The following is a 21,694-nucleotide window of genomic DNA, read 5'->3' as shown; positions in this document are numbered from 1 at the left end:
AGATACATAGGAAAGTATATCTGTGGAAGAGGAAGGCCACTTATCCAGAAAATGATCCTATGACAAAAGATGGAGGTCCTCTTTTTCCTCCTCCCGACCTGAGGCACAAGAGTCAGGTTTGAGTCTTCACAGCAGGACATCAAGGCAGGTCATTTGACCCTTCTAGTGCTTCCAGTGCCATGAGGCTTCTGTGCAGACCAGAGTGCAACAAGCATTGCATGGGGGGAAACACCCTGCAGGCACAAGTGTGTCTGCCCACTCCGGGAACCTGCCCCACACAACACTGCAAGGGCTACAGAGACAGGACTCTCTTTAGAGTACACTAAAGACACTTGGTACCTTGGGGGTCTCTGGAGGACAGAATAAAGGTCCTGTCCAGCGTGCTTGAATCAGATGTGGTCCTGGCCACAGCCAGGCAGACTAGCAGGACCTGGGTACCACAGGCTTTGGAGTCAGGAGAAGGAGTCCCACCCAGGGTGGTTTCAGAGCAGCCTGCTCCCTCCTCCCTGAACTCCATCCCAGCACACCCTCAGCAGTTTCCGGCTGATGACTGGCCTGTGCCCAGGGCTCTGCGCCCTTTGTTGGGAGCACTATGTGAGAGCCACAGGGGTGGATGTGAGTGGCCACAGTTAATCAGGCCACGAGCACAGTGACAGGAAGAAGCACTGCGTCTGTTTTCTGAAAACTGCACGATCTCCAAGTTCACTCTGAGGAAGAGGTAAGAACTTGATCTGAGCACGTGAATTACCTCCACCTGCACATTTTCCAACCTATTTAACATGTTAGTTTTATTAGGCATGAGCCAACACAGATGCCTCTACACTGAAGGGGAAATTGTGTTCCCCAAAGCCCAATCTCCCTGGGGGCTTCACCACACTCTACACACAGCCCTCAAATGGGGAAGTGGCCTGTGGCATGGTCCACACACTGTGTGCTTCAGTGGTCTGTGGCCATGGCTGTGACCACACAGTTCTGGGCCACATGGACTGCTGCACGCTCCGATTCTCATCACACTGCGGGTGAGTGGTAAAAGATGAGATGTTGGGACAGGATTTCCTAACTCCCACTCTGGATGTATAGGCTTAGAAGTCACACTCTGATCTGGGCTTTAGCAATCATCTCATAAATTAGGGGTAACAACAACAATAAAAATCCCCTTATTCCCCCCTCCTTTTTTTTCCCTGCCAGTCCTGGGGCTTGAACTCAGGGCCTGGGGATAGTCCTTGAGCTTCTTTTGCTCAAGGTTAACACTACCACTTGAGCCATAGTGCCACTTCTGGCTTTTTCTGTTTATGTGGTGCTGAGGAATCGAACCCAGGGCTTTGTGCATACAAGGCAAGTACTCCATTGCTAAGCTACATTCCCAGCCCATCACTTCCCCCCTTTTAACCTCTCCTCAAAAAGTTCTGTGTGGTAAGCCACAGGTTCCTGAGCAGTTCCTGGCCAGCAAGCAGGCGGCCCAGATGTGTCACCAGGTCCTGGCTGAGGATCCAGGCTGAAAAAGGACTTACATGACAAAGCTTATTGGGAGAGTCTTTGCAGCTTCCATCTTTCTGCAGAGCTCTTTCTTTATAGGAACTCAAGACTTTGGAAGGTGGGCCGTGCCACTTTGTTTCTGTCACATAAAGAGAGGAGAGCTTAATCATCAATTTCCAGTATTACCAAAAGAGTAAAGAAAACTATCAGTCCAACAGATGAACCAGACTATGATTCTAGAACTTACAGTTGTTACTAATGTATATGTCACAAGAATACAGATCAACCAACACAACCACAGCCATTCATAGACAACTAGAGCAAGTCAACCACACCAAACACAGCCAACCACAGCCATACCACATCAACCACTGCTGCCACAGACAACCAAATAGCCACTTATGGCCAACCATAGCTATCCACAACCACACCACAACCAACCAACGCTACACACAGTAATTCACAGCCAACCCCTGCCAAGCCACCACAGCCTACCACAATCAGCCATAGCTACCAGAGCCACCCAGTCAAACAACCCCAACCATAGTCACCAACTGCCAACTGCAACCAGTCACAGCTGCCCACAGCTAACCACAGGCAAGCCATCAGTCATGACATCACCAATCAGAGCCAACCACTTCTATCCACAGCCAGCTGACAACCAACCAGTCTCTCCAGGCCATAGGCACCTATGGCCTCCCATAGCTGCCCACTCCTGTGTTGGGAGACTGATCACCTTGGCCCAATGCCCAGGGGAGGACAAGGGGAGGAGCAGTGGCGGTGTTCCCCTGGGTTACCTGTGTTTCCCTGCGTTACCTGGGTGCCTGCCTCCTTCCATGGCATCCTCATGCTCTCTGGATCCATCGCATTCCAAAGCACCTGGGCCCTGGTGCTCAATCAGCAGAGGGGATGGACACCTAAGAAGGAAGGTGCGGGGCTGTTCCCTCTTGCCATACCACTTGCTGACAGAAGTGGCTTCTACAGGGGTTGTACAAGGGGAACCCTGGCCAGAAAGGTTTTCTGGAAGATGGAAACAAAGAATCTTGGACACCGCACCAGAGAAGCTGAAGAGGCATTAGAACCAGGAGCTCTGGTTCCACCATGGGGTTGACTGTGCACTGAGATGGCAGCCTTTCACAACGGAAGCAGCTTGGCCCAGGCCAGGAGGCTGAAGGGCTGTCCAGGGTCAGATATAGCCCTGCCCTCCTGGGGAGCTCGTTGCTGGGGTGCGCCTGCCATCAGAGTCTGGATTACAGATCACAGTTACAGAAAAAGCCAGAGAAGCTTCTCTATTTATATGAAACAACAACAACAAAACCCCCACATCTCAGAACAACTGCAACAAAAGCCACCACCCTTCTATGTTTAATATGTAACTTAATTTAGAAAAATTACTTGACAATTTTAAGGAACTGAATTTCCTAAGGTGAGGAAGGTATGTACATCAGACTACAAATACCTATTCCAAGCCCCAACCAGAAGACTGGATGCAGGGGGTGAGCTGTGCCGCTACCCGGGAGATGCAGGGGTGAGCTCTGCCCTGCACCTGGGAGATGATGCCTCAACTTCCCTCACGACCACAGTCTGGAATCTAGTCTCTTGGAAAAGCTATCCCCCCACCCCCACCTTCCAGCACAACTCCCCCTCTCCTCCCAGCAGCTTTGCTCCCAGTGACCGTGGTATCTCAGTGCTCAGCATCCTCAGGCTATGTCTGAGCTGCTGGATGCCCAAGATTAGCATGCAAAACCAAGCCAGGCCCCACTAAGCTATGTGCAAAGGCAGCCATCACGACTCCTCCTAGAGAAAGCAGATGCCTCAATGCTACCCAGTGTCTCCCATCCTCAGTGGCATTTTAAATAAGGGAGAAGCTCCCAAGGGCCTCCGTCCAAGAGTTCACAAACACTTAACTTCCTTGTGGAAGTCCTTTCCTTATCAAAATGAAAAAAAAAATAGGCTCCAATCACAGACCAGTGAGCACCATCTCCCAGAAATGGTGCTATCTGACCCCGGCCAGTCATACATCAAATGCTTGCCTGGGAGTTTCCATGTTCCCCAAATGGCCTCAAGTGCCACCTGTGAACTGTGAATGCTGTTGAATGAGTCACAGTTCCAGAAGCGTAGAAAGGAAACAAGCACTGGTGGCTCCCACCTAAACTCCTAGCCACTCAGGAAGCTGAGATCTGAGAGTGGAGGTTCCAAGTCAGACTAGGAAGAAAAATCCATAATCTAAAAGATTTTAATTGCCAATGGAGGCGTGGCTCAAGTGGTAGGACACTAGAGGTCTATGGAAAACCAAGCAAGAATTTGAGGCCCTGAACCCAAGCCCCAGTGCTGCTAGGAGAGGGAGAGAGGGAGGGAGAGAGAGAGAGAGAGAGAGAGAGAGAGAGAGAGAGAGAGAAAGGTTGAAAGGAAGAAAACCAGAAATAAAGGTAGCATGAAAGGTAGAAAGGAGGGACAGAGGTAGGAAGGCAAGAAGGCAGGAAAGGAGAAAGCAAGGAGTATTACCCATCGTAGCCCACTTGTGGTCTCCAGGGTCCGCTGCCACCGGGTCCAGGGTCACTGGAGGAGGACTGGTTGCTGGGAGAGCTTCTGAAAAGTAGACTGGAGTTATTATCAGTGGATCAGGCTAGTTGCCAGGCATCTACTGATAATTCTAACAAACTCACTTTGACTATGTATGAATGACAAAAAGAAGCAAGAAAACCCTGCAATGGTGTCAACAGGCTGAATCATAGACAAACAAAGCATCTGTGATACCCCAAGGTATCAGTGGCTTATAGTTGGCAGTTTGTCATAGGAATGAGATGTGGTGGGACAGACACTGGCTATCTAAAGATTTAAAGCACAGATAATGATCCCTCTTGGTGAAAGATGGAAATGCAGGAACACAGCCCTGGAGAACATAAATTATGAAGCCACTGTGAAATCAGGTTACGTGAAACAATGCAAGCCCTGCTTTGGCTCTGTATGTAAAACCTATGCAGTGCAGAAAGCTGAAATCTGGTGAACATTATTTCCATGCAGCTACCAAATGCAATCTTTTTCCATCTGCAGACATACAAAAAGGAGGCCTGTTTGTAAGATTTGCATGCTAGTCTTCCCTCTGTCTTCTGGAGTGCTGGTTTTCTCTGTAATTCCCTAAACTATCTAAATATGTTAGGTTCTGCAGACCTCTCCTTCAGGTGTGGCTGGCTGAGGCAGCCTCTTGTCGCACAGCTATCTGCATTCACCTCTGAACTCAGGGAGCTCACAGACCCAGCTGACTCTCACATAAGGAGACCTGGAGCCAAGTCAAGTGAGAACATTGTTCTCAAGAGGAATTGCTCCAGGGGAACTAACTAGAGAAGGTGGAGGATGGCCACATTTTTCAGATGACTAATTCTGCTAAGCACTGTGTAGACATAAAGTGGGCTGGGCCATGTATTTTACCAAATCACTCATTCAGTCCTCCGATGCCCTGATGAGGGCTATATTATCGCTGTGTTCATTTCCCAGGTGAGGAAACTGCAGGTCAGCAACAAGTAACAGGCTCAGGCCCAGCACATGAGGAATGCTGGAGTTAGGTCTGAGTCTAGGTAGCCTGGTTTCCAGTCCATGCTAACAATGCTATCAGAAGAGACCCAGATAAGCCAGCCTCAGGAAACTTACTACATTTCTGAGGTCATAAAACATGTGAAAATCAACACAAAAGGAATGGGCATGAACTTCCACACCGCTATTTTGTTCTCGGGACATAGTTATACAAGTTAGTAAGAAATTCTTACCCACTTCTTGTGAGATTGGAGTTTACTTTGAGGAGTGAATTCCTTTACTGAGAAAACAGTCATTTAGACGGAGCTCACTCTGCTTGTTCTGAGCAAAGTGCCATAGGCCTGTTTAACTGTTCAGAACAAGCTACATGCAAAAGCCTCTTCTACCCTCTGAGCTCTGACCCACTTGGCAGGATCCTCTGAGGAAGAGCATGGTCTTACCTGGTGCCATCAGGCAGCTTCCTGTCGAAGGAGGTGCTGCGGGGAATGGCGGCCTGGGCCTGTGGGAGCAGTGGCTGGCACTGCAGGCGGTCGGGCGTGCCAGGCACAGGGGAGGCTCTGGAGACAGGCTGTAGGGCGGGTGTGGGCACACGGTGCCACGTGGTGTTCCTCCTGAATGGGGTCTTGTACTCGCAGGGTGCGCCCTCGCTGTCCAGCTTATATTCCACCATGGGGATCCGGCAGAGCTCTGAACACCCCCTGGTGGGCCAAGAAGACAGGGTGGAGCCACAGACACCCGCAGCTCCACCTGACAGCACAGACATTGCCCTAGGGAGCACATTACCCACAGTAATATTAACATCCCCAAATGCCTCCTACCGTTCAGAGTCTCTGCCAGAAATGGCACATGAGACACTAAAAGGGAGCAACTCTGCAGGTGAGGAGGTGGGGCCACTGCCAGAGTGACCCCACAGGCCCCACGATGTTGCTGGTGTGACCGTGCGGATGCTGAGATACTGCCTGGCTGTGGTGACCATGCGGGCCCTGAGATGCTCCACTCCCTACAGAGGAGCTACTGCTCCAACAGAGAGATTCGCCCCTGGCATGAGAGGCCTCCCGGATACTGTACATACTGTGTGTGGTTTAATGCCTCTACTTCTGGAGAAAACAAGTACCACCTACTCTCATGGGAAGCCAGAGCCCAGTGACAAAGAACACCTGCTCAAAATCACACAGCAAGAGCCTGAATCAGGTTCCACAGTCCTGCCTATAGAGGCAGAAACCTGTAAACACCTTTCTTGTGTGGTGACCAAGCTATCCTGCTGTCCACGCGTCATTTACCACATGCTAATAATCAGGGTGGAAGAGACCCTCACCAGTCAGGTCAAAACAGCTTCCTTTAATTAGACTCCTTGTGCTGTACCAAAGCGTGGGTCAGGTGCATCCAGGTCTCTCTGTGCAGGGACCACAGGCTCTGAGAACTCACGGCAGAAAGCATCTAGCATGCTGGGCCGGTAGGGTCCTACCTCCTTTTTCTGTCTTTCCCTGGCTGCAGTTCTACAGGAGATTCACTTTTTGGGGGGAGGAGGGGGGGGGGGTCTGGTCGTGGGCCTGGGAGCTGTCCCTCAGCCCTTCACCTCAAGGCTAGCGCTTTACCACTTGAGCCACAGTGCCACTTCCAGCTTTTTTTTTTTCTGCTTATGTGGTGCTGAGGAATCAAACCCAGGGCCTCATGCATGCAAGGCAAGCACTCTACCACTGAGCCAGCTTCCCAGCCTAGGAAATTCACTTCCTGCTATCGCCTCCACACAGTTGCTGGGTCACCTTAACAGGACTCTGCCTGACACTGACTTTCCCACAATCCTCTAGGGTTGTGAGGCTGCCTAGTGATGGCCAATACTTGCTTAGGCATGGAACACTGAAGATGTGGGTGAGGTGGAGAGAAGACAGCGATTTCATCTTAAGCTCAGAAGAGACCAAAGGACCAGGCAGGAGCTCTGCCCTCTGCAGCCATGCTTCAAGGTTGAACCAGGGCTTCTGGGCAGGTACACTACTACTTGAGCCACTCCCCTAGTCCTTTGGAGAGAGGGTCTCCAGCTAATTTTGCCTAGGAGGCCTCAGACTCCTCTTACCTCTGTGTTCCCAGTAAATGGAATTATAGGTGTGAGCTATCACACCTAGTTTGTTTTTGAGATAGAGTCTAACTTTAGCCTGAGCTGCCCAAGAATTGTGATCCTTTGGTCTCAGCCTCCAACTGAGATTATAGGTATGAATCACTATGGGTGGCCTAAAACTTATTTCTAATCTCTCCACAGTATTTGGCTCAAGGACAGAGGAAAAAAAGCAATGTCCTGATTTGTACTTTGGGAAAGTGAGGTGGCGGTGCTGCCTTCTGAGGGTGGATGAAAACCTTCTTCACTAGAGGTTAAGGAAGATCTCTGCACTACAGTGAATTTCAGTTCTTATGTTTTATTTCACTTCTACTTCATTACCACAAAGCAAACTTCACTTCTTTCTTATTAGTTTACTCTTCTCTGGATTTTCTGAGTTCCTTAAGGTCAAATGCCCACAAGGCCAGGCTTACACTGGGTACTATTTCTTTTCTAAAATGCCACGAAGCTCTACAGATTACTCCTAGACTTGAACTGTTTTAATGCTTCTCATTTACTATGTCACATCTGCTGGGTCTAATGATTCTTCCCAACAGAAAATCCTAGCAGAATCATACCAAAGCACCCAAGAGCTCACTCCCACTCACCTGTACTGGGGGCAAGCCTGGATGTGCAGGTGGCTGGGGTCCTCAGGGCCATGTACCTGAGAGGGTGAACCAGGGAGACTGCAACTGACCCTACCAAAACTCAAGTGCCTGGGGTTACAATGGGAATGACAGGAGCAGGCCTATGGTTACAATGGGAATAATAGGAACAGGGGTTGCCAGCCCAGAAGTCTAAAAGGCAATCTGCTTTGCTTAGGAGGAGGAAGAAGCAAAGGGAAGGAAGATAGCTCAGTGTAATGGTCTGCTTAATTCATGCTCACAGACTGGTGTCCTCAACAGGACACTACAATTTTGCTTGCGTCTTGGAAGGAAAAACATATGAATGCCAAATCATGGCTTATATTTGAGACAGATTTGGCAAAACCTGTGCCATGCATCAATGGAGGAAAGGTCAGAGGGGAGTTATCTCTCCGCCTCTTATCTTTCAAATACTAAAATTCAGCCTTGTTTTGTTCTAACAAAATTTACTCTTCTCAGGAGAATGGCTGCATTTTAAAATGCCTGTTGTCAAATCCGAACACTCTGCCAGCAGTGCTCAGAGGAGCTGGAATCTGCTTTTCTTCAACAGTAAGACACCAATGCCACTGAAAACCCCAGACCCAATTTGCAAAGTCTGTTCTCCATATCTACAAGAAGCTTCTAAGGATAGAACCGGGTTTTAGAGGTGTGGGCAGTGGTGTCAGAACTGCTCATGGCCTGTAGAGTGGCTCTGAGGTCTGCAGAGATAAACCTACTGGGTACCACCCTCTCCCTGGCTGGCACTCACATGGAACTCCAGGCAGAATACCTCGTTCCTCTCACGAACACCCTGTTATAGAGGACACATGACAAGTACTGCTGACCAGCAAGGGAGGCCAGCAGAGACCCCGACAGATGGATAAGACCTCATAGAAGATAGTACTGAAAAAACTAGCTGCCAATCTTGTGTGGAACAGAAACATGTATCAAGAAAAGACATGCTGTTTTCCTGTACAGTACAAAATCACATGTGTCAAGGACACACGCCTGGTTTCCTTTCCACACTGAATCAAGGGAGGGGGACACATTTTTCAATTTTCTGACAGTGGGGAAAAAAGATGCAATCCCTGCAAATGTGGACATTGACTTCCTCTCTGCCTGGCAACCAACACCACACCCATCATCAATTTCATGGCTGATCACCATGCTATGTAGGGGTCAACAGAACTCAGCTTTCAGTTAAAAGGAACACAATCTTAACACTTCTTATGCAGGCAGAAACTTTGGGTGCTCGTCTCTTAGCACTGCACAGACCCAGCAGGTCATTCATGAGGTACTAGCTGCAAATGTTGCACTCATGGGCTGGAATCTCCCAGGAGCTCATAGTACGTCTGTCTCACTGAACTCACCACCATAGACGGCCCTGATGACTTCATCCTGCACAAAGGACAGGCGTAAACTGACTGCTGCTGCACTCCTGGACATGCCCCCTGCTCTCCCCCCCTCCTTCTCCACTCCCTGAGGGGTGGGATTGCCCTCCTTCCTGTTTGGGGGCACATCCAGCAGTACATGGGGTTCCCTCTGACTCACAGCCGGCAGATACCTACACTAGGTTGCCATGCACAGTATTGCCAGAGACCCAGGAAGGTCCTCACCAGGGCATCAAGTACCCATTCCCTCCAGTGGCACTTCTGCGTCTGGGAAGAGCCTCCATTTACATCCACCACTCAGACACCTGGGGTAGGGGCGCTGCTGACCTGTCTGGAGTAGGGTAACCTGGGGTAACTTAAAAACTTAAGAAGCTTCAGAGCTGTAAATTTTCCTTTATTGGTATTAATTATAGAAGGACTTGTCATTATTATCTTATTCTTTTCATCTTATGCAAAAGTAGGACTTACTACTTTGTATTAATCTACTTAAAAAGAAAGGAGGAAACACCCGGAGAACTGAGCAAGTTCAAAGGAGGAATGCATACTGCTACAAGTAAAGAAAAAAGTCAGCTGACTGAGCAAATTAACAGAACCAGGTAAATCACAGGCTATGCTTAATCACCCAAACTTAACTGGGGTCCCCAGACGAAAAACTGCACAGGGTGCTGCGCTGCCTGATCCTCACTGGAACCTATCACCACAAGTGGTGCAGGCTACAAGGCTCTTTCCTCTAGACCTGCCTCAAGCAGCACCTAGTCTCCCACATGAGAAAGTAGGAAGAAAATCTCCACTGTTAGGACAAAAGGTCAAGGAGGGTCAGGGGAAAGAACGCTAGAAATAACTAGAATACAGTCCTTTGGACTCCAAGGCCAGTGCGCTTGCCAAAACACATGGTCATTTGTTTTAGAAAGCTACCAAGAAATAGTTAATGTACCTCATGTTATGTCATCATTTCCAAGAGAATCTCAGAATTAATAAAGTAAAAAAAAATAAAGTGAATTATCATATTTTTCAGTACCATGCATTTTATAAAAGAACTCCTTCACAGTCCTTGGGATTGAACTAATCCCTGGTATTTCAATCAGACGCTTTCCAAACCCTCTCATAGGTTGATGGGTTAACCCATGCCCGTGTACTCAGCCAAAGACTTGCTCTGGTACCCAGAAAGCCTAAAGTTTTCTGCTGGATACAACCATGTAGCAGAACTCTCTGTAAAGATGACGGCAAGCTAGACCTGAACCTGGCACGACACGAAATAGCAATTCATGTCTCAACAGACTTCCTTATTAATTCACAGATAGCAAGAGAGACATAACTAGACAGTAGAGGAAAAGACACTTAGTTCACAAAGCCACCTGACCCAGGCCTTGGGGGAAAGTCTGAGTGTCCTGAGATATGGAAAGTGAAGCCATCAGCAGCCTCTCTTCCCTCCTGGCTAGGCTCAGGGTGAATGCTCTATCTCCAGAGTTACAAAGGCTTGGAAGGTTCTTGCTGAAACCAACCACTACCTTTTGCTTTTCTTCAAAAGCTTGAAAGCAGGAATAAAGTTTTACTGTACTTAAATAATATGGTATCATACAGAGAAGATTCCAGTCTTACCTATTTGATGCTTGATTTCTGGTGAGTGTGTGTCCATGAGGAAATGGCCTATGGCTTCTGCTGCAGGCCACCCTCTGCTTTCCTGCTAGAGGTGATAACCGTCCCAATGTAAAGTATGGAAAAGCAGGGGCAGTAGAGTGCAGGTAGAGTGGAGCACGGGCAATAGAGTGCAGAGGGATGGAGTTGGAGCACGGGCAGTAGAGTACAGTACCGAGTGGAACACGGGCAGTAGAGTGCAGAGGGAGAGTTGGGGCACGGGCAGTAGAGTACAGAGGGATGGAGTTGGAACATGGGCAGTAGAGTAAGAGGGTTAATGGGAGAAGGCAACCACATCTTAGGCACTAGTTTGAGATCTTTATGGTCAAGCAATAAACTGTTATATGAGTTTCAGAAAATAGGTTTCAAGTACCCAAGATGTGAGTAAGAAACTCTGTTTTGAATGTTGGATAGACTACAAGAAACCCAGAGAAGTAAAAATCATGCCTGTCCTGCTCATGACCTCAGTAAGCAGGCCAATTTCCAAGTAACTGATGGATTAAAAAGTAAACTGAGTCAGGGAGTCCACTGCAGGGCCGGAATACCTGAGCCATGTGCTGGCAGAACTGGACTGAAGACACAGAACAGCCATCATAAAAGTAGTCTCAAAAGTAAAACCATATCATTTCCATGCTTTATGTGAAAATTCATTACCAAAAATTCTGTAAAATAGTATCAGAATGTCATTTCCCTATTATCCATACAAGTTAGCTGGAAAATTCTAATCTAAAAACTCAATTGAGTCTAGATTTCAACTCACCATTACTCCCCCCACCCCCAACACAGCTGCAATCTGGCAGGATTCCATCAGTTTTCCTTCCTATTGCTATTTCTACATCCTTCTTGTGTACCGGAGGGCATTGAGCAGTCAGGAAACAGTCAACAAGAACATAGTTAATTTTACACAATGATGAGAAGGCACCCATTTAGACTTAGGACCACCTAAGGAAATGTCCATGGTTTTGCATTATATAGTAAAATATATCTTGGGTAATACGTCAACGAAGCATGAAAAATCACAGAAAACAGATGCACCACAGCAAGGAATTTCATTTCCATTTTTATTGGACGTATTTCTAAACTCACTAGCATTGTGGAATGGCTCATGCATAATTCTGATGAGCTGTTACTTCCTTTAGTTACCAGCCTCTTAATGTCAGCCACCTCTGGGGCTGAAGGCTGAGCTACCCCTGGCAGAACTGAGATCTTAATTAAGCACCTTGGGTGAGAGGCAGCACAACTCCTCTTCCTGCCTGCCACAGAGAGGGCTGCTCGGTGGCCTCCTCTACCCTTCAGAAGTTCATTTCCATCTGAAGAGTGCAATTCCCAAGCTGCCCAGCCACTCACTGCCAGCCTGCACACATTCACTTAGGCTTCCATCCCCAGCAGGGGTCCCTTTAATAAGCATTCCCAGGGGTCCTCCCAGCCTGGTGCTCCCTGGAACTCCTCCCAGAAAGGCTAAAAATGGCTCTGACTTCCTTTCAAGCTTGGAACAGCTGGACAGGTCTTGCCCTGAGCTGGAAAAGAAGGGGATTTCAAAATGTGTGTTTTTGTTGTGCCATAAATAATTTCCCTCAGACAGGCTTCACTTAATGCAGCAGCATCTGAGTTATAACCAGGGTCAGGAAAACCAGAAACTAGCTAGTATGTGAGAGGCTTCTTGGGCTGCTGGTGGAGAAGAGGGGCTCCAAGTCAAATTATTTCCTCACTGCAAGACGAATACCAAGTTGATAAATGTAAAAATAAAGAGAAATGTTTTTCCACAGTATTTATGAAAGTTAAAATACCTTGTTTTTTAATCCTCTGTAATTATATGAAGTCCAACTTCATAGGGAAAAAACCATATATACACACAAATGCAAATACCTGGTCATTTAAAATGAACTTTCCTCCCTCCCTGATAATTAAAAGGCAATTTATGAGATAAGATGGAGGTAATTTTCCATATCACAAATCAAATATGTGGCTTTAGCTTGACCCAGGTCCTTGTATGCATTGCTATAGAACTACTGTAATTAAATAAGATTCCTTTAAAGTTTTGTTCCCCATTGTGGGAATTAAGAGCTACCCATTTCCCCTATTAGCCTACTTCACCGTTTCCTGAGGCCTAACTATGGTGCTCAGTGGTAGGGTGCTTGTCTAGCATTCCTGAGGCCTGGGTTCCTCTCCAGAAGGCAGAAAGAGAAACCATAAAACAAAAGCCTCAGAAAGTGTGCCACTGCTACGGACCTGGCTGTGAATAAAAATACCTCTCTGCGTACTGAGGCTGCAGCCCAGGGCTGGGCTGCAGGGGACCTGTTTCTGTGAAGGCTCTGACCACAGCAGCAGTGCCAGGCCTACAGTCACTGGTAGAAATCACACCTAGGACTAACACAAACATGGACTGAAGAAATTAAAAAATTTAGATTCATAGCAAATCCCATGACACTAAGCTGAAGGACTTTTAAACAATACATGGAAGATTAAAGACCTTTATGGCACACCAAACAGCCCTGCTGGCTAGGTTAGAATCTGGAAGACTGGGAGGGGAAATCCCATGTAACTCAGGGGATGACATTAATGAGAGTTTTAAGAAATAGAGGTGAAATCGCTAAGTAAATACACTTGGCTATTTTCAATAATGTATACATATGAAACAAATAATTATGTATAAAGACAGGTAAATGGCTTCCTTTCTCTTTAGGAAGGAAAATAGGTTTTCCAAAAAAGGTAATACCCAGAACTTTCACACTGTACTTTTTATTTATTTTTGGAAATTCTTTAGAAATTCTATTCCTTTACATTACATATTCTAAATGCCAGACAAAATGGTAACCTAATTATTTGTATTACCCAGATCTATTGAGTACATAGAGAATTTCTTATTGAACATCAGTAGACCAAACCTAAAAAAACAGGCAAGTAATGAATGTTCTTTTTAACCCAAAGGAAGGACCTGGAAACACTTTTCTCAACTGCAAAGTTATCAGACTATATTATAGACAAGACTTGATTCTCAACAGTCATACATCTATGTTTCTAGCATGGAAGAAGAACCTTACTATCCATAAACATTTCTAGTAGCTGGCTTAAAATTCACTGTGAAAGATTTTTCACTTACACAGCCTTTGAGCTTCTAAGGCATAAAATAATTGTTTTTAGTTATTTCAAGTCTCATTTAAGCCAAGCATTTTTTTCATCTTCATCTTCTTTGTACTAAGTGCTAAGTGTGATCCATACAATACTGAGAGTGAAGGATTTCACAGGGCAGAGTCAGACACAAGAATGAACTCAATGGCAGGTCAGCCTGTTAACTAAGCTGCACTGATAATCACATTGGACAAATACAGGACACATGGCCATGACCATCAGGTTGTGGCTGGAGTGTAGCACAGTGGTAGAAGGCTTCCCCAGCAGACACAAAACCTGGGACTCACTGAAAAAGCCAACACAAGCTCAAAGCAAAACAAGACAAGTCAAGCCCAGAGTGGCTTTCTTTTGATAATGGTAATTTAAGTGGTAGATTAATAATAGAAGAGGCTTTTGAGAAATTTTGCGTGTTACCCATGGACCAAGATAATATATGACTCACTCTTGTTGTTGGTCTTGGGACTTGAACTCAGGGCCTGGGTGCTGATCCTGGGCTCTTTTACTCAAGGCTAGCACTCTACTACTTTGAGTCACAGCTCCACTTCTGGTTTTCTGGTGGTTAACTAGACATAAGAGTTCCATGGACTTTCTTGACCAGGCTGGCTTTGAGCTAAGATCCTTAGATCTCGGCCTCCTGAGTAGCTAGGATAATAGGCATGGACCACCAGTGCTTAGCCCTAGCTTGTTTTTTTTTTTTTTAAGAGATCATGGTTTAGAGCTGACCCATCCACTAGAGAAGCCACTATCTATAAGTGGTTAATTAAATATAAAAATGAAAATGAAAAGCAGCTATTGTTGCAAGTACAGGACAGCCATACATGGCTCAGGCTCGGATGTAGAGCATGAATGAGCCCCTGGACAGCACCGGCTAGAGGAAGGGGGAGAGAGAGGAAGGACAAGCATGGCATGGAAGCCAGAAAGTAGGTCCACAGTTGATGGGAAGAATTTCCTCTTTAATGTGAAGGAAATTGAAATGGTTATCTTAGAGTTTTCTTTTCTCTAAACTACGAAGGGAGCCCTGATTCCGCTGGAAGGGTCTAAGTACTTATGACATCATCTTATTCAACATAAAAACTGCAAGAAGTAGGCAGCACCCTGGCCCCGTCTTCCAGATGGTGAAGGGGGCTTTGAGAGAACACAGGAGTTGCCAGGGCCACACAGCCAGGCTGAGACACCTAGCCACTCTCACTCTTGCAAAGCCAGCATTCTGGAGGCTACCTGCAGGAACCCCCTGGGAGAGGCAAAGGGCAAGCTGGGGATTTTACCGTGGGACTTCGGCCCACATGGCCCTGTGTACAGGGTGGCATGCTCTTAACCCTCACCCCTCATCTCTGGCCTAGCACTTTCTTGATGCTGAGCATTATTATTTTTCGTTAGCAACAGAACAGGACTGCTTTCCATTGTGAGAAACAAGCCTGTTGCTAACACCTTGAATGAGTAGGAGCTGACACCACTTCTTTAGACATAGGGAGCCTTGAGTGTGTTGTTACTCATGGCTGACTTCCTGGTACAGAAAGAAGTGACTGTGCAGAGTGGTGTAGCTTGAAGGCTGTGCTGTGCTGCAGCTGTCTCCTTGCAGGCACAAGTCTCTGGGCTGAGACAGCCAGCTGGTGTCATTCCTTCCCTGTGGTCCATACTTTCTCTAACTTTAGAAAGCTGGTGTCTTACCAAGGTTAGAACTTGTCACTTACCACATAGTAACCAGCTTTCCAACCTTTCTCCACCGTTTTCCAATGGCTGACGCTAGGTCACATGGGCAGAGGGTCTGACCACCCCTTCTGAGAGTCTGCTACTCCTTCCCAGCTTCCCTGTGCTTACCTCCGAGGTGAGCCGTCATCGTGGGGCTGGATGATGACCACCTTGACAGTCACGGAAGTCCGCAGCAGGTCTATCATCTGCTCGTGGGTCAGTGTGGCCACGGCCACTTTGCAGATCTCTACGAGGCGGCTGCCCTGGCGCAGGCCTGCTTTCCAGGCAAAGCCAAAGGGCTCCACATCAGCCACAATGCCCTCGAAGTTCACATGGAAGCCGAGCTGGCCCAGCCCATTCCTCCGCAGGGTCATTTCCACAGTCTCACAGCCTCTCGTCACAATCTATGGGGAAAGCAGATGGTGAGATGCCCTCATGCTCAGGCCTTAGCTGCTGCTCTGGAGACTGCCTGAGACACAGACGGACTCACCCCAGCTCTCCCCTGGGTGCACCAGGCCAGCTGACTGCCAAGGTAGCAAGTCAGGGACACTTAAATCTGGGGCCTGCCACAGGGGACTGGGCAGTAGGTGCAAGGGAGTTAACCAAAGCACCACGCTGGCTCCATTCCCCAAAGGCTCAGATTCCTCATGTGAGTCCTGCCCTTGCTTGAACACTTCTGCCTGGGACCTTCTTAGCTTTACTCCCTCTGCTTCCTTCTTTGGTAAGCTGATGTAAATGTCACTTCAGATTACAGCAGTGGAGAGAATGTTTAAAACACTTTCAAGACCATGTAAGTCTCAACCATCAAACACTAAAACCAAGTGGACAATTTTATTTCACTTAAAAAATAATGGGGCCCAAAGTGCTTTCTCCAAGTCGCTTCTGGACTCAGGCAGGAGCCCAGCGAGGTCAGATGGCCAAGCTGCCAAGGCTCTCTGTGTAGCACCCTGCCTGCCCACATCCTGCTCTGTCCCTCAAGCCTCTCTTCTGAAGGGACTGCCTGTACTACTAGCCAGGAGCATGGCCCTCTGTTAATGGGGCACTAAACAGGCCAGAGTGTGCAGTGACAGTGGGTGCACCTGTGCCTGCAGCCACCTCTCCCCCTCTGTCACCTCTCCCCCTCACCCTCTCTTCTGGTACCCCTCCCCCTCTATCTCCTCTCCCCCTCTGCCATCTGTCCCTCCTCTGTCATCTTTCCCCCTTTTGTGATCTCTCCCTGCTCTGCAGTCTCTCCCGCTCCTGCCTATCTCCAGGGGCCAAAGACAACCCCAGGAAAAAGCAGCTCCAGTGTGCATCCTGAAGAGTAGGAGTCTGTGCAGTGCCCCGGGCAGAGCATGAGAGGAGAGCTGGTTTCACCCTCCTGGGGCTCCAAGCTCAGTAATTAGACCACGTAGCCCTCAGAGGCGCTGACTAAGCGCTAAGTGCAACGCCATGAAAGGAAAACATGGCTCATTAAACACCGTTTGAGGACTCTGACATCACTTTTCTGAGGGAAATTTCAAGCTGGGAGGTATCATAGCCCATCTCCAAAGGCCTGGGGCGGGATAGAAGTTTCAGTTTAATAAATGCTCCCCTTCTATGAACCATGCTCTGAACACACAGATACCTGTTTAATGAGCCCTGGGCTGTGAGGACAGCTGTGGGGCGCGAATGGCTGCCCCCATCAGCATCCTGTTTCCATGGTAACCCAAAGCCACATAATGATTGCTTCTCTCAGAGAAGCATGACATTCTGGATGCAGCAGAATGAAAGAAGGGACTACAAGTGTTAGTTGGGAATATAAAGTTTTGAAAACATTCACATTTTCCAAGTTATGAACTGTAAAAAAAACACTGCTGAAAAAGCACTTTCAAAGTATGTAAAGCACGGATGAAGCTTTCCCTCACTTCTTTTTCAATTTTGTTTGACACAATCCTACCAAAAGATGACATCTTCACAATGTATCCTGCTTTTTTTTCTTCTTTCAAATGTCAATGAGATTGTCAGGTGAGATTTAACATTCACATATTACAACAGCCATCATTGGCTGTTTCTGAGTCCTTCTGGCTCTGCCTCTTCTGACCTCTTCCAATTGCCCACCTGCTGCCTCTTCTACTTCAGTTTTATGTATCATTCTTTGTTTCTTAACAGCCTACAAGTCTGAAAGGGATGCTCTCCATCTTTCTGGAGATCCTGTTACCACTGGAAGCAGTCTCCTTCCTGTTCTTGTGCCCAGGACTGTATAGAACACATTCACAGGTCTTGGTGCACAATAAAATGCAGGGGCCTGATTCAAGAATTATTAAGAAATTCACCATGGTTGAAGAGCACAGCTCTTTGAGTGGGGCCTCGTGGACTCAGGTGGACCCCAGGGGGGCCCTTCAGTTGTCCTTCCCTGAGTCTTATCTACATGGACATAGAAGGCAACTGCCAGATCTCTGTGCATCCTCTATGGGGGTCATTGCTGCCACACTGCTCTAGTCCTTTGTTCCTCTCCCTTCATGTGTGGGGTGGTTTGTTTCCAGTGTGTCAGGTTATGAGTCACCCTCCGCTGGAGTAGGGTTTATTCTTGACCTCTGGCAGCTTAGGCAATCAGGGCCAGGGCAGGGTGGGCCCACGGAGTAGAAAGCAAATAAACCTAGGTGTGAACATCTATGGCAGGCGTGTTTTGGTGGTCAGAGAAGTAGCATATATGTTGCATTTTCAGAAGGACAACTGTGGTTATGCAGTGGATGTGCTAAAATAAAGAAATCTAAAATCACCCAAACCTCAGGGCAGCCCGAGGTTCACAGGAATCCTTGACACCTCAGACCCTGCCCGCCTGCACTCACAGCTTAGTCTGCACATGCTGACTGGTCCTTTACTGTGGATAGTTTCATTCAAGAAGGAGACTGTCTCCCCAGGGCTGACAAGACACTGATTTTAATAAAACAGCATCTTCTAATAACAGATGGGAGATTTCTAACAGTGGGAGGAAATGGGACCAGAATGGGTGTGTAATTTCTCCTTTTAAAATGATTCATAGTGACTAAATATTTTCTAATTAAAATAATAATACATCCTCCTTGAAGTACAAAGGAGACATTTTATAGTCAAAGCATGTTTTCGTCTTATATCACCTTCTTATATCAAATAGTTAAAAACTTGAAATAGCTGGATATATTCATGCTGCTTCTACTGCATATACTCAAACTAAAATCTAAATTTTGCTTTGTAAAAATCAGGAGCAGGAATATGTCTGTTAAAACCAGGGAGATCAATGTTGGAGTTTTGGACTAAAAATCACATCTAAAAAAAAAACCAAGGGGCTGGGAAGGTGGCTCAGTGGTAGAATGCTTGCTTTGCATACATGAGGCCCTGGGTTCGATTCCTCAGCACTACATAAGCAAAAAGAAAAAAGCCAGAAGTGGCGGTGTGGTTCAAGTGGTAGAGCGCTAGCCTTGAGGTGAAGAGCTGAGAGACAGCGCCCAGGCCCAGAGTTCAGGCACCATGACCGGACCCAAAAAAACAAAACAAAAAACCTCTTTTAAGTTGGATTTCTTGTACTTTAAATTGTTTCAACTAAATGGCTATTTCTGCAAAATATCCTTAGAATCCGTGGCAGGGAGATTAATATCATTTGATCTGGTTAGCAATGAAAGAACTGCCCTGTGTAAACACGTAGTGTGGGCAGTGCACAGAGATCCGGACATTCAGATGGGCAGAGACTCTATCCACCGGTTACCTGGGCAGGTGTGTCAGGTCAGTGAACACAGACAGGGAGAACACTCACACACTTCTGGCTCTCCTTCACATGACAGTAAATACATCTCAGTGTTCTTTTCAAAGTTGGAGCAATTTTTTAATCACTTTAGGACAGGTGCTCAGTGACTCCCACAGACTCTACACCTTGGAAGCAGCAGGTGATTCCCCATGCATTGCAAATATAGAAGAGTGTCCCCAATGGCACCTACTGGGAATCTGGGAGTGAAACATGAGGATGGTGGAAGACACAGACCAGGTACTTACGACTAGTCGCTGGACAATTTCTCGTATGTCTTCTGCACGGTTGTCCACTGAAGACAGCAGGATACACTCTCCCCTCTCGTAGAACACCTTGATACTCACTAGTCCAGATGTCCACCCAATAACATCCCTGCTGGAACAGTTGAAGACCACGTTCTTGGAGTCCTTTTCTATCAGCATGATGAACTCGTTAGAAATCCCCAGAAGGCACTCGATGTCTGCAGACTGGCCAAAGTCCCGGGCTACCACGTGCCACATAATGGCCCCAATGCTGAACAGATGGGCATCCTTCCTGGGCTTCACCCTTTCCTTCTTCTTTGCGCCCAGAGTGATGAAGCTGAATTTTGCGGAGCTGTCTACTGTGGCAGTTGTGACAAAGTTCTCAGCCAGGTCCTTCAAGTACTCCTGTCTGGTTCGGGTGGCCATTGCTCGGAATTTTTCTGATTTATGGGCTGCATTTTCTGCATTGATTACTTTGGCTAGAAGGAAGTCCCGAAACACTGCTGACTTTGGAAAAGTCACACCTTTAGGGATTGGGGGGCCAAATGATGGCACATCCTTTGATCTGGAAACTCCAACACTGAGGAAGAAAACAGGACAAGAAGATGAGAGGAGCAACATTCCCCTTCCAAAGGCCCAGTGTCAAGATGACCAGTGAACTTGTAGGGCTGTTCTCCAGCCTCAGGCCTGGTGGGTGCAGGTGAGAGACAATAGCTGAGGCACTACTTTCACGTGTATCTCACAACCAGTGTGGTTCCTCACAAGCCACTGGCCCGCTCGGAAGGACTGCATATGCTGTCTTCTGCCATGGCAAAGATAAAGCACTGCACTCTTTATTCTGTGGCAGATATATGCTGGTTTTAACATACATTCTTTCAGTAGCAATTTAATTAGAACCAGAAAACTTTAAATGAGAATAAGTTATGACCTTCACATTTTGCGTTTTGCTAATGAGCTCATGATATAGCCATAAAGATAGAAAATAATTAAAAATACTTGTTTTGACCTAAAAACAGTAGGAAGCCAAAAAACAATAGTACCAAATACAATAAACTTTAGGTGTAGGTTTCCAATCTATGAGGAAGGTGCATTTTAGAACATTCTGTATAGGTACACGCCTGTGGGGTAAGATCTCAGAAGCAGCTAGCTTACTATGTTTGCACCAGGACTGTCTATTAGGCACAGTGCTTGTACAGAACATAGGCTATGATTTTCTTAAAGTAGGTTTGAGCACTTGGGCCAATATCCTAAGCATAGAGATACGTAAGAACCCCATGCAAGGAAAATGTGGCCTCATGTCTACTTCTAGGCCTATTTCAGTAGGCAATGCATAGCAGGTCAGGACCCTGTTTGGCTGATAAACAACTAGGAGGCCAAAGTGGTCCAGTGGTTAGTGGTTTTCAGTCTGCTCTTTTCAGATGGGCTAGGTGCAGGCTAGCAATGTCTGAAGCATAGACTGGTCTTCCTGCCTGTGGACAGAGCTCTGCAGGTTTACAGGTCTGCATTCTCCACAAACACTCTGGGCATGTGTGGCCTGATCCTAGTTGGCTCAATTAGCAATGACTGCTTTGAAAGCATAAAACAAAAACAACTTAGGGCAAATGCCAGAAACTCTCCTGGTTTGTTTCCATGTAAGCTATGTCTTCTGTGTAACCACATCATAAAGTAGAGACATATAATTCTCAATTTTAGGAAGGATAAGAAAAACGAAGTACCTGTCTAGGCCAACCAGAGAGCTGGATTCAAACTATGATGGCAAGTGCATACCTGCCAACATGTACAGCTCCGAGCCCAAGACCAGGCCAAGAGCTAAAGAAGCCTGGTCAGGATGTACTCAGGAGCCAAGTCACACACAAGACTTCAGATCCAGGTCACCAAAGCAAGGATGGCTTCCTGGTCTTAGCAGGGTGGGGAAGGCTTGAAGGACTCATGTACTCAAGGAGAGGCAAACTTAATGGCCGCATAACATAGCCCAGAGGCCAGAACCAACATATTGTAGGGGCCTGGCAAGGTGGAGTTTTTCAGGAAGCTGAGGGAAAGCACTATCTACCCTTTGAAGTGACCAGTCCTCTCTTTCTCTTTTACAGGGGGACAGAACAGTTAGCAGAGAGAGAGAGTGGGAAATAGTAAGTCTGCAGGTGTGGACA

General features: G+C 47.1%; 1 protein-coding gene across 1 annotated transcript in view; it reads right to left on the bottom strand.

The window, feature by feature from the left end:
* Positions 1-21,694, bottom strand: part of Sipa1l2 (signal-induced proliferation-associated 1 like 2) — a 67,568-nt gene that overhangs the window by 24,745 nt on the left and 21,129 nt on the right. Inside the window, exons 7-12 of the mRNA XM_013014547.1 lie at positions 19,551-20,127; positions 15,693-15,967; positions 5,448-5,705; positions 3,982-4,065; positions 2,293-2,393; positions 1,512-1,615 (exon numbers count right to left, since the gene is read on the bottom strand). Coding sequence (XP_012870001.1) covers positions 1,512-1,615; positions 2,293-2,393; positions 3,982-4,065; positions 5,448-5,705; positions 15,693-15,967; positions 19,551-20,127 — 1,399 coding nt within the window. The remainder of the gene's footprint in view (positions 1-1,511; positions 1,616-2,292; positions 2,394-3,981; positions 4,066-5,447; positions 5,706-15,692; positions 15,968-19,550; positions 20,128-21,694) is intronic.

This window comes from Dipodomys ordii, unplaced genomic scaffold, assembly GCF_000151885.1.
Source record: "Dipodomys ordii isolate 6190 unplaced genomic scaffold, Dord_2.0 Scaffold24, whole genome shotgun sequence".
Classification (NCBI taxonomy): domain Eukaryota; kingdom Metazoa; phylum Chordata; class Mammalia; order Rodentia; family Heteromyidae; genus Dipodomys; species Dipodomys ordii.
The sequence above is the reverse complement of the archived record's forward strand: the minus strand, read 5'-3'. Positions and strand labels throughout refer to the sequence as shown.